This window comes from Sminthopsis crassicaudata, chromosome 3 (genome assembly GCF_048593235.1).
Source record: "Sminthopsis crassicaudata isolate SCR6 chromosome 3, ASM4859323v1, whole genome shotgun sequence".
In the NCBI taxonomy this organism is placed as follows: Eukaryota; Metazoa; Chordata; class Mammalia; order Dasyuromorphia; family Dasyuridae; genus Sminthopsis; species Sminthopsis crassicaudata.
This window is the reverse complement of record NC_133619.1, coordinates 436,209,627-436,223,038: the sequence shown is the minus strand read 5'-3', so window position 1 is coordinate 436,223,038 and position 13,412 is coordinate 436,209,627. Positions and strand designations below refer to the sequence as shown.

General features: G+C 33.3%; 1 protein-coding gene across 4 annotated transcripts in view; it reads right to left on the bottom strand.

Annotated features, from left to right (window-relative positions):
- LNPK (lunapark, ER junction formation factor) overlaps nt 1-13,412 on the bottom strand; it is an 80,048-nt gene that overhangs the window by 18,572 nt on the left and 48,064 nt on the right. For all 4 annotated transcript variants that reach the window (XM_074303045.1, XM_074303047.1, XM_074303046.1 and 1 more), the window contains exons 7-8: nt 12,255-12,338; nt 12,124-12,175 (exon numbers count right to left, since the gene is read on the bottom strand). In XM_074303045.1, coding sequence (XP_074159146.1) covers nt 12,124-12,175; nt 12,255-12,338 — 136 coding nt within the window. The remainder of the gene's footprint in view (nt 1-12,123; nt 12,176-12,254; nt 12,339-13,412) is intronic.

The following is a 13,412-nucleotide window of genomic DNA, read 5'->3' as shown; positions in this document are numbered from 1 at the left end:
TTTTGTATGACCTACTATTATTTTGTACTATAGCTTGAAAAATTATACATTACCTAATCTAAAAAAACCTAATGATCAATAAAAGTCCTATTTCAATCTAGTATCTAAAATATATATTTCCCCCAAAATTAGTGATCAACTTATTTATGTCAGGGTAGATGACATATTAAACCATAAAGTTCACTCCAGGATAAGAGCTAATTCATCATTTTCATCAATGATATGGAGCTGTAACAACAACAACAAAAAAATATATATGTATATATATATATATATATATATATATATATATATATATATATATATATATATATATATATATATATATATATATGCTAATGAGATTGAAAGGGAGTCTGATTTGGGTTGGTTTTGAATTTAAATTTAAGTATTTTGAATGAAACATAGGTCAAAACAGGATGATTTCTCTAAGAGGGAAAGAAAAACAAGATATCAATGAATGGCTTTATGTTAAATGTATAGAAAATCTAAAGATAAGAAGCTAAGAAAACTTGTAGATTTGATTTGGTTGTTTTAAGAAGCCTACCACAGATATGAATACTGATTTTTAAGCATCTGAAAAGTTTCTGAAAATTGTGAATTTTTACAACTCTGAACACATACAAGTGTTGGACAGTTTGCTATTAGAAAAATCCTACAGCAAATCCTTCTGTAATTTAATGAACTAGGTTTTCTAAGTACAGTTTTTCATACCTTGTTTCTGTTTTTCTTTTTTAGATTCAAACACTTTGTTGAACACCATATTCAGTTCTGGGCTGCATATGGAAGGGTTATAGTAAGTGGAATTATTTTGTTCAAAGAAAAGAGGGCTGAAAATGGTTTTAAAATGTACAAGTAGATTAAAAGCTATTTGTAAAAGTGGGGAAATCTTCAATTCAATGCTAGATCAAGTTGGCACTCTCCTTAATCTCATGTACTGTCATACTCTCCTCCCCAACCCAACTGAGCAAAGAATCTACAACCCATGGGAAAAGTAATTTACCAGAGAAATATTTACCTCCTGGACCTTCAAAGCCCACTCCTTTCTTTTCTAACTGTTTTTTTTTTTTCATTCCCCTATCCGTCTTTGTCCCTTTATCTTTACAGTTTATTTTATTTTTATTTGTTGTATTAATGTTTTGTGTTTCTTACCTTTAACTTGAAAAGCAAGTGAGCTGAACATTTTATACTTTTAAGACAAAAAAACCTAAATTATGTTGCTTTTTACTTGCATATGGTCGTCAATTGATTTTTTTTCTTTGTGGATCAGTGGCCCTCAATACACCCCAACACAGGGTTATGAATCAATATTCTCCATCTCACTGAAGATAATGTGAGAAGATGAGTTTGAGCTAAAGAAAAAGATATTTAGGATAAATATAGGAAAAGCTGACAATGACTGACATACCAAAATGTCACACCCCAAAGGGTGTTTAATTATCCTCCCATTTTTAGCAGTAGTATTTGGCACTAAAAAGAAAAATATGACCTCTGGTCTAATACAAATGCCAACTGGCAATGATGGACTGTGGGGTCCCCAAATGCTGGCATGCAATTTGTGACTCTAAAGAGGTCACGTGGCATCCTGAATTCCCAGGGCAAGATTAGATTAGGATCTATATCTATTCTATAGAATGGATCCAAGGCCAGATTGATACATGGTCCCAAGGATCACTATGCATTTGACAGAGAGCTCTGTTTAGAAATTTCTGAAAATCTCTCAAAGCTGAGGACTGTCACCTTCAGACCTCTGGGACTAAGCACAAAGAGTCCCTTGGATAGTTGCAAGCAATAAGTAGGAAATTTGGATCAAAGTGTAAAAAAAAAAAAAAAAAAAAAAATACTGCCTGCAGGCAATCATGAGTATAGTCAGAATAAATTTAACTGGGAAAAATATTTAACAAAATAAATAAAAAATAATAGAACACAATGTTAATAAATGGTTTACACAATTTTAGTGGTCCTATTTCTACTTAAGTTTGATAACATGATGCATTGACAGTATTTGTCCCTTTCTGCTACAGAATTCTCTAAATGTGGTCAATCACATAAGAGATCTCACTACTCAGTAAGGTAGATTATTTTCTTTGTCTATTGGTCATTACCAAGATGGTTCTGACACAATCCTATCTTAAAGTATAAAAATGGTGCAATGATAGAGCACCAATCCTGAAATCAGAAGTACCTAAGAAAAAATCTGGCCTCAGACAATTAATACTTTCTAGTTGTGTGACCCTGAGGCAATTGCCTCAGGAAAAAAAACAACAACAAAAACCAAAACTAGATATTTCAAGGATTTTTAAGCACTCAAATCATATAACCAAACCATCTAACAAACAATTCTAGAACTAGACATGGTAACGTGTCCATGAATCAGAATACTTGAGGGGAAAAAGATATAATTAACATTATCTTCTGGCCAACTACAACCCCCAATCCTCTTGCTTTCAACTTATCTTGAAAAACTGTATATACTAAAATCATACAAGAGGAGTTTCTAACTTTTAATACATAATCATAAAATTTAAGAATTAGAAAGAATCTTAGATGCAGTGTGGTATAGCAGAAAGAGTATTGGACTTGTATTTATATTAAGATCTCTGACATCATGGATGTTACTTTCATGTTACTACAATCATGGATGTGTTACTTAACCGTAACCTCACTTTCCTCATCTGTAAAACTAGGATAAGACCTATTTGTAATAAGGCTTGTTGTGGGGACCAAATGAGATAATGTACATAAAAGTGTTCTGCACACTTTAATGAGCCATAATTGTAGTGAGAGGGGTATTGGTGATGGTAGTATAATTGTCATCAAATACAACTCATAATCAAGGTTCCATGGTTTATCCTTAAAGATCGCCTGTGAAGGCAAATCCACTGCCTCCTAAAGCAGCCTATTCCGGTTTTGGTACGAATTTGAAAGTTTTTCATTTTATTAAACCTAAATCTGCTTCCTTACATATTCAACTATTGCTCTTATCTCTGCCCTTTGAAGACAAAAATATCAAGCCCCATCACTTTTTCACATGAGGTGCCTTCAAATACTTATTCCCCTTCTTCTTTCCTTCAGGTTAAATTGGCCAGTTCCTTCAAATGATCCTCATATGGTACATTCTCCAGTCTGCTCCTTCTAAACATGTTCCTATTAGCAAATTTCCTATCCAACCTGAGGGATGACCCCAATGACATATTAAATCAGAAAAAATTAAAAACTTAAAGTTCTACCTCTGCTGCATACCAGAAGTGTGACATTGGACAATTCATCTGATCTGTTAGTGTTCTAGGTAAACTCTCAACACTGTGAGTTGCAGAGAAGATATAAATCTGAATTGGTAGAAGGAATTACCTTATCCAAGAGTTCAATAATGATGAAACCACAAGTGCAGTTCCTATCCCTACCCTACAGTATGACCAGAACGGAATACAATATTCCAAATGAAAGCTGACTAAGGCAAAGTAGAAAAGAACTATATTTCTTCTGTTCTAAATACTATGTCTCTCAAAGTCACCGAGAACAGCATTAGCTTTGGGGTGACAAAGTCTTTAAAATTTTTAATTTTCAGGTCCTTTTCATAATAATTCAATCAACCAACCATGATTCCACAAGACTAAAGTTGAAGAATGTTCCATACCAGCAACAAAAAATGATGAACTAAGAGTACAGACTGAGGCAAATAATTTTTGGACATGACTAATGCAAAAAAAATAAAATTCTTTTGCTGGACTATGTATATTTGTAACAAGAGTTTGGGATTTTTTTTTTTTTTTGGTTTTGTTTTATTTCCTCAATGAGGAGGGGAGAAAAATAGAATTTTGTTAACTGAAGAGAAAATTTTTAAGAGAAAAAAAAAACATGAATTTCTTAAATGCCTATGAAGCACTTTATAAATATTATCTCACTTGATCCTTACAAAAATCCTAAGAAGTTGGGCCATTATTTAAGGCTGAGAAAACTGAGGCAGACTCTAGATATAAAATTACTTCTAAGACAGAGAGCTAGAAGTGTCTGTAGCTGGATCTAACCTCAGATCTTCCTGATTTCAGGTCCAAGTCTATCAACATCACACAACTGCTTCTCAGCTGCCTGCTTGAGGATACAAAGAGCATAAAAGAACAAATAAAAGATAGTTTAGGGACAGACAACTGGGGAAGATCAGGAAGGGTTTCAGTGAGGAAATTTCTAAAAGGCAGAGAAAAAAAAGGAAAGCATTCCCTTCAAGGGCTAATCAATGTTACTATCAATTGTGAGTTCAATCAATCAATGGTGAGTTCAAGCCCATTACAAAATAATGCACTCAGTAAACTTGGCAATTCCTTTATTTCTTATTAATTCCTTACTAAGTTACTCACATTTAACTGTTTGCAAACTTTTCCAAACCCCTTAATTCCCCAATTTCATCCAAGTCCCCCTTAACTCAACAATCAAGCATTTAAGTACCTAGAATAAATACAACAGTCAATAGTGATATATACTGTTTTGATAAATAATCTCTCAGCTCCAGATGTTTACAGTGTAAAAGAGCATTAAAATACAGGAAACCATGAGAAACATTACATGATGAATATAATAGAAAATTGCATGGCAGAAACTAGGCACGGACCCACATTTAACACCACATACTAAGATAAGATCAAAATGGGTCCAAGAGTTAGGCATAAAGAACAAAATCATAAATAAATTAGAGGAACATAGAATAGTTTACCTCTCACACTTGTGGAGGAGGAAGGAATTTGTATCCAAAGGAGAACTAGAGACCATTATTGATCACAAAATAGAAAATTTTGATTACACCAAATTAAAAAGTTTCTGCACAAACAAAACTAATGCAAACAAGATTAGAAGAGAAGTAACAAATTGGGAAAACATTTTTACAGTTAAAGGTTCTGTTAAAGGCCTCATCTCCAAAATATACAGAGAATTGACTTTAATTTATAAGAAATCAAGCCATTCTCCAATTGATAAGTGGTCAAAGGATATGAACAGACAATTTTCAGATGATGAAATTAAAACTATTTCCACTCATATGAAAGAGTGTTCCAAATCACTATTGATCAGAGAAATGAAAATTAAGACAACTCTGAGATATCATTATACACCTGTCAGATTGGCTAAGATGACAAGAACAAATAACGATGGAGGGGCTGTGGGAAAACTGAGACACTGATGCATTGTTGGTGGAGTTGTGAAAGAATCCAACCATTCTGGAGAGCAATCTGGAATTATGCCCAAAAAGTTATCAAATATGCATACCTTTTGACCCAGCAGTGCTACTACTGGGCTTATATCCCAAGGAAATACTAAAGAAGGGAAAGGGACCTGTATGTGCCAAAATGTTTGTGGTAGCCCTTTTTGTAGTGGCTAGAAACTGGAAAATGAATGGATGTCCATCAATTGGAGAAGGTTGGGTAAATTATGGTATATGAATGTTATGGAATATTATTGTTCTGTAAGAAATGACCAACAAGAGGAATACAGAGAGGCTTGGAGAGACTTACATCAACTGATGCTGAGTGAAACTAGCAGAACTAGGAGATCATTATACACTTCAATAATGATACTGTATGAAGATGTATTCTGGTGGAAGTTTTTATCTTCAACACAGAGAAGAGCTAATCCAATTCCAATTGATCAATGATGGACAGAATCAGCTATATCCAGAAAAGGAATACTGGGAAATGAGTGTAAACTGTGAGCATTTATTTTTTGTTTTTCTTCCCAGATTATTTTTACCTTCCAAATACAATTCTTCCTTTGCAACAACAACAACAAAATTCAGTTCTGCACATATATATTGTACCTAGGATATACTATAAGATATTTAATATGTAGAGGAATATGGGAATGCCTGCCATCTAGGGGAGGAGGTGAAGGGAAGGAGGGGGAAAATTCGGAACAGAAGGGAGTACAAAGGATAATGTTGTTAAAAAAAAAAAAAAATTACCTATGCATATGTACTGTCAAAAAAAAGTTATAATTATAAAAATTAATTAAAAAAATAAATTAAGAAAAGAAAAAGAAAATTGCTGAACAATTTGAACTCTCTCAATGTCCTTTCTCTCAATCTTGCCCACCTCAAAATTATCATATCCACCTATTCCCAAGCTTCTACCTTGACTCAAAAGTAAGAAATATTCCTTTTCTTCACCAAGGATAATTCCTTTTCTTAATTCCATTCTCTTTTCCCTCCTTAGGGTTCTTGCTCAAATAACCATACTCCCATTCCCACAATTCAATCTCTTCTTTTCACTGTGCACAAATTTCCTTATATACACACACACACAAAAAAAAATCACTATTGCTATTTCCTTTAATAACATTGAAGGAACCCGGGAACTCTAAAACTCCTTGAAGGACAAATTCTCCTTGAATCCTGCCACTGTGGGGACCCTGCCTGAAAACAAACAGCTTCATTCTGTGGGGCTGATTGAGTTTGGAGCTGGAGATACCAATCCTATTCAATTGAAGATTTTCTATTCAATTCCAACTCCACCCATCAGCTTCATCAGGATGGGGAGTAGGCCTTGGAATGCTATGCCATGCTATGCCAAGGGAACCTCTGCTGCTGGGATGATAGTCTCTTCCAGCACTGTCTTCTCTTTATCCTCACCTATTTCCCTAATGAGACTTTATGCCTGTCAGGTTTCTCTATGCCTCTCTGTCAGGATTTCTCTACTAGAAACTTTATTTCCCAATGCCTAGAATAAACCTCTTTTATCAATCTAGGTTTTTGGGTTTGTAAATTCATTTTCAGACAATCTCTGCGCTGCCAGACGGGGTTCCCCAAAATTCTCTACCCCTGTGCTGAATCCTAAGGGGGTGTAGGGAAGCCAAACCTCTTCATTTGGTTCCCTGAACCCCGAACCTACCACTAGACCTCATCATTTAACTCCCTGACCACCAGGAACCCTACTCTCATTTTGGTTCCCTCAATCTAGATCTCATCATTTGGTTTCCTGACCAAAGAAGGGAAACCCAAAACCTAAACCTCATCAACATCATGAATAATCAATCAACAAACATTAAGCACCTACTATATCCCAGGCACTGTGTTAATCTTCTCAACTCTTGACAATTTTGTTTGTAACACCACTATTCAGCTAAAAAAAATTTTTAAAGTCACTTTTCCTCAGTCTCAATTCTATTTTTCTACATTATTCAATATCACCAACTTTATGGTATGTCTTCCTTGAAATACTCTTCCCTTTCTGTACCACTGTAAACCTAGTTCTCTTACCTTTCTCATTTGTTTTTTTTTTTGTTTTGTTTTGTTTTTGCTTATCATGAATACCTCCTCCTACCTTCTAAATAAGTTTATCTTTTCTTACTACATGTCTGGCCCACCTCCTTTTCTAGCCATACTCCTCTTTGAAAATAATATCCATGCTACTAATGGGGGTGAACTCTGAAAACTGTGCCCCCTTTAATCTGTAAAATAATCACTCTGAAAGCTGTGTCCCCTTTGATCTGTAAAGAAGGTAGATTTCAAGTCTCAGGCTCTCCTGGGAAGCATATCTCTCCAGACAAGTTAAGTGGCATCATTCAATGAGAAATCTTGGGCAAATCACTACACATACCCCCTCCCGCATTGATCTTTTGGAGATGCCAGCCCCTTTTCAGGAAATTCCAAATTCAGGAAGCCTTCCAAGTGATTTTCATTCAATTGGGAGATCTGGGTCTGATACTGAGTGGCTTGAAACTCCAAGTATCTAGGCCTGGGGGCATTGACTTTCTTTTTAACTGGGAGCTTTAGCCTCAGATTTTTATAATGGACAACTCTAAACTTCATATTTTTGCAGAATGTTCAAAGCAGGATTATGCCTTATAACCTCTCTCTCCTTGACACAGCTGCCTGCCAGGACTTCTGCCTGCTGTGAAGAGACCTCTTTTCTCAATGCCAATAAACTTCCTTTTTTTGCCACTAATATTTTGGGTTCGTGAATTCTTTCACATTGAACCTGTGCAGACCAAAAGAAGATTCCCATCACTCTCTGCACTCCCACTAGAATAGCATCACTACTTCTGGTATACAATTACATATAATAACCCATTGATGCACAACCTACATATAACTCTACTGTCCTTTGGGCATTACAACTTTAATTTTTCAAGGTTGGAGTCTTCAATGATTTGTTGTCAAAAAGTATCATCAAGAGTATATCAGAGATAAAAATAGATGGGATTTTGTTTGAGAGAGAATCTTAGAATCTTTGAAAGCACCCTGCGACTTACCAAGTTCAATTCACTCATTCTCCTCTTCCTATATAACTCTGGGCCCAGTTTGGTATAGTTATAGTGTCTGTCTAATTTATTTGCATTAATAGGCAAGTTCTACTGATTAAGCAACTGCATATCGTAATCTGGACAAGTAGTATTCTTCTTGTTTTTTTCTGTGTGGGTAGCTAGGCTAAATTCTTTCTTGTTGAGGAGGCTGTAGAGATATACATTTATGGACATGGTTAAAATGGGAATTTCTTTTGCTAGACTATGTGGATATGTATTTAGAGATTTGTTTTTCAGGTTTGGTAAAAAAATTTTTTATTTGTTTAGTGGGAGAAGAAGGGGATGGGAGGATCAGATTCATCTTTTAAAATACTTGTTATGTTAAAAAAAAACTAAAAAAAGGATTGATGCAGAGTGAAGCAAACACTTTATAGTAACACTATAGTAAAGAAAAACAACTTTTTAAAGACTTAAGAACTGTCATGAATACAATGCTATCAAATAAGGGGGCAGTTAAGATGGTACAGTGGATAGAGTTTTGGTCCTGAAATCAGGGGGAACATGAATTCAAATCCTATCTCAGATAACTTAACATTTCATTTATGATCTCTACACAAATCATTTAACCCCAACTACCTCAAAACCAAAAAACACACACACAAAAAAATAAACACCATCCTGAATAAAATCAGGGTGCAGACAGACATATAGTTTTGAAAACTCTGGACATTTTCCACAATAGTAGTATCAATAATGAGTCAAAGAAGACCTGAATTCAAATCAAGCACTCACTAGTCATATAATACTCCCTTCTCTCATTTTAAAAATATTTTATAACTTCTCTCAGCCTCAGTTTTATCACCTTTAAAATAGACATTATACTAATAGCACCAATTTCCTAGAGTTTATTTCCGAGACCAAATGAGAAGTGTTTTGCAAAACATTGTATAAATGTTAGTTGCTATTATAGCTATACTATATTGTTTCTCCACCCCCAAGATAATACTGCTAAGTTGCCCAATGATAGGTCTGATAGCTCCTTTGAAATTACTTATTTCATAATTACATGGCAGTTGTGCCCAGGAATATGAATACTTAAAAAATAGGAATATATGTCCCAGGTCTAAGAGTTAAGCCAAAACAAAAACAGAGAACAAGACTAGTTACTCTGAAATTAGAATATGACATCTCAAGTAAGGAATTTATTCAGTTTTCAAAAAGTATACCGGAAAGGAGAACTTAAAATATCTTGGGCATATTATATAAATATTGCTAAATTATTAAGAATAGTTATGTCAGTAAATGAGACCAAAAGTGTGTTGATTTTTTAAAAATTAAATAAGGAAAAAATGAAGAAATATATGTAGCAAGTTAAAATCACATGTATGGCTCAAACCAAGACTAATCTTTTAGAAATCGTAAATTCAGAGTTCTTCTGTACCTAAAAATGAAACATGCATGTTTTTATCTATTTTCCCTAGAATAAGAGCTATTCCTTGAAGTTTGTTATAAATTTTATTACATAAAACTTCAAATCCCTTCAAGTTTAAAGGACTATATGGAAATGAAACAGGGTTTTCAATTGCTACAGCAACCTGAGTAGCAACTTGAACAAACTAGTTAAATTCATCTATGTGTAGCTGGAATTCTGATCACTCTCTGAAACAATGTCCAAGCGTAATCATTAAAACAACCACCATAGGCACATAACAAAAGAGGGCTTACATTTATATAAATTCCTCCCCTAAAGCAGAATGCAACTGGCCCCATGTTTATTACTGCTTTCACTTTCCCCTCTCCCCAACTTGCCCTGCCTTCAGCTAAAGTGAAAATTAAGGTGCAAGGAGTATGAAAAAGCAGACATAGAAATCACAGAGTTCAGGTATAAGGAAAGGGGATCAAAATAACAGTTCCCAGAACTAATTCTTACATTGCTGCCAATGTTGGATTATTTCATTGCAATTTATTTTTCCTATTTTAAGAAACAATAGAATGATAATGACAAGGTCATAAAAGGTCTCATTATTAACAGCAACAGCAGATGTGAGTAAAGGATTTTGTCTGAGGGAACAATACCTTTGTGCCAATCTTAGAAACAAATCCATAAATAAATTTAACAAGTTTTTTTTTTTAAGTTTGTGACTTGTTTTTACATGTCAAAAATGTAAAGATTTAATTTGACTCTTTCCAATGAAAGACACTATTTAATTTATTCTATTTAACATTCTATTTATTTGTCTCTCCAACTTTTCTAGGAATTATGGGAAAATATTATAAGTGGCAGACACAAGTACAAATGACCAGAAAAAAAGTTAGGATACCACTGTTAAGTTTTTATACAAATAATAAAATACACATACATGAGGCAAAGTAATTTTGGATTCTCTTCATTAAAGGTAAACAATTGCCCTTATATTACAGGCAAGAACATTACACATCCTTTCATTTTAAAAATATTTTATGATTACTTTTAGAATGCTTGCTAGTGCAACTGCCCAGAATGCAATTTCAATGGTGTTATGCATTGTGTGGAAATTTGACTATTGAGTCTCTCATAAGGGAGACTCTCATAAGGGAGAAATAATCCTTTAAACATTTATCAGAAGTTTACATAGGAAAAAGGCTTTTCAAATCAAATTTCACCAAAATATAATAGAAATATTTACTAAGAATCTCTGAGAAAAGTCTATGCAGAAAATATTGTAAAAATTCCTGGAACTTTATATGAGCAACAACAAAAAAGTTCATTTATTTTAAAGAGGTAAATTACAATTATGTAAGTTCACTAAATGTGGATTTCTGCTAAATTATGAATTTTCAGTTTTATGAAAGAAAACTGGAAGCACAGGAGAGGAGAAAATGCTGAGTTTGGAATCAAGGCTTGAGTTTTCCATGCAATGTGTGGCAAGACACTTAACCCTGCAGTACCTTAGTGGCAGCACTAATAAAACAAAGAAGATTAGAAGATGCCGAAAGATTCTTTCCAACTCCAAATGAATATCTCAAATACAGAAAAAAATTATTAATATATAAAACAGTAAATACTTATGATATTTCTCAGTACTTATGAAAGCTTTTTTTTTTTCTTTTTTAAAGAAGCCAGTCTTTCTCACAAACACTAGCAAGCATGATTATTAGTTCATGGAAAAAAATAAGTAACACCTTTAAGTATTATTTTTGACAAGAGAAGACTGAAGACAAATATTTCCAGGTTGTATAGTACCAGAACACTACTGGTTGAGGGAGGGGAATACAATCACAACCTCCTCAAATATCAAATGGTATTCTTTTAAATGCTCAGTCAAGTAAAATATACCTCACCAGATCATAAATTTTCAAATTTACTTAGTTCTAAGATGACAGGGTTTTTTTCTAAGATGAATGGTTTTTCTTGTTCTAGGCCATCTAAAGAAAGTTTTACAATAATTTTAAGAACTACTACTTCAATTTTGTTTTATTTATGAATTCGTCCAATTCCTAAACTCACAAAGAAGAAAAACACAAATTGCAACACAAAGAAAAGCTCTACAGGAAAATGAGTCAATATAAAGATTCAAAGACTTCTGCTATAATCAAACTGTAAATATCTAAAAACAAAACAACTTATACTAAATCTCAAGAAAGATTACTCAAATTTCAAGAAGTTAAAATCAATTCCAGATTTCATCTCAACAGGCATTAATATCCCAGAAGGAACCTTATTTGTCAAACCATTCACATAAAGATCTACCAACATCATGTAAAACAACCAATCAGCCTACACTATATTCCCAAACAAATGTAAAAACACAAAAACATTCCACATAGATTTTCACACTTCTCCATCACACTTTTGAACTCAATTATATAAATATGGATCTTTCCAACAGCAGCAGCACTTTCTACAAAGTTATTTACCTTGTCCAGGCCTTGCAGTTGCAGCTGTTCCTAAGGATGGTGGCTCAAGCTCCTGTTAATTACAGAAAGTTGTAAGTGTTTTGCTATATAATATATTTTATAATAAATTACTACTACTGTCAGGTTCCTACCTTTGCCTTCCTTGATTCTGGATCAAACCTTTCAAGAATTAATTTAGCAGTCTTGTAAGTTTCTTTTTCCATGACTTCTTCAAGCTGTGAACAAAAACTTCCACAGGTTATCATTTTAAAATTTTAACTGCTTACAAATGATATTTCCAAAAATCTAATTTAAAATCTGTTAAGGTGAAAAGTTCAGTGAAAATTAGAAATATATCACAACATATTTAGACAGTACTGAAAGACTTCCTATGTTCAATGGAAATAAAATTTAGATTTTATAATACTTTCTAACCTCTAATGTGCTACTTGTATTTTACAGCTTTATTGGAAAGAACCACCAAATATTACTAATTGTTTACATATAATGAGAAGAATAATTACATGCACCAACTTCAATAATGGAATGTGCAAAAATCTATCAGCCATCATTATTGGAAGTTATTAGACATGACAAGCAAATGACAGGCAATTCCTCAGATTTATTTCCTCATAGCACTTAATGCTATTAATTTAAAGAAGGTCGTTAGCCAAGTGCTTTACAGAATAAAGTCTCTGTGCCAATTAACTGCTGTCAGCATCGATTTTAGATTATTTATTAGCAAAAGCAATTAGCTTGCTGCAAATGCTATGAAAACTCACTAACTGGGAGAACAGCCATGGAATTTGCTCAAATGACTTTAAGGGCTAAATTCCTTTTTTTACAGTTAGATTCAAGCAACTTCTGAAGAAGAAAAAATGTACATGGTAAGAATTTAAATAAAAAAATATGCCAAGTTTTATATATATTTTAGGGGTTATAACTAGTTCATTCCATTATTACAGTAGTTTATTTACAATGAACTCAGGTTTCTTTATAACTTAACACATGGCCTCAATATTAAAAGTAGTTACTAGTAAAATGTCATTTTAACAGTTAAAAGGTATTTATTAAAAAGTTTAACTTAGTATGCAGAGATGCTGTTATAATTAACATGCAGAATGAATAAAACACTTCTAAAAATCTTAACTGGATATCACCTTTTCAAATAACTACTATGACAACTTCTTAGATTCATCACACTTAACATGAATTCAAAAGGCCAAATATATTGTAAACTACAACTCCAAGGATACTTTCTAAATTGTAAAAACAACTAAAAAGACAGTGCCTCAAATTAATATACTTCT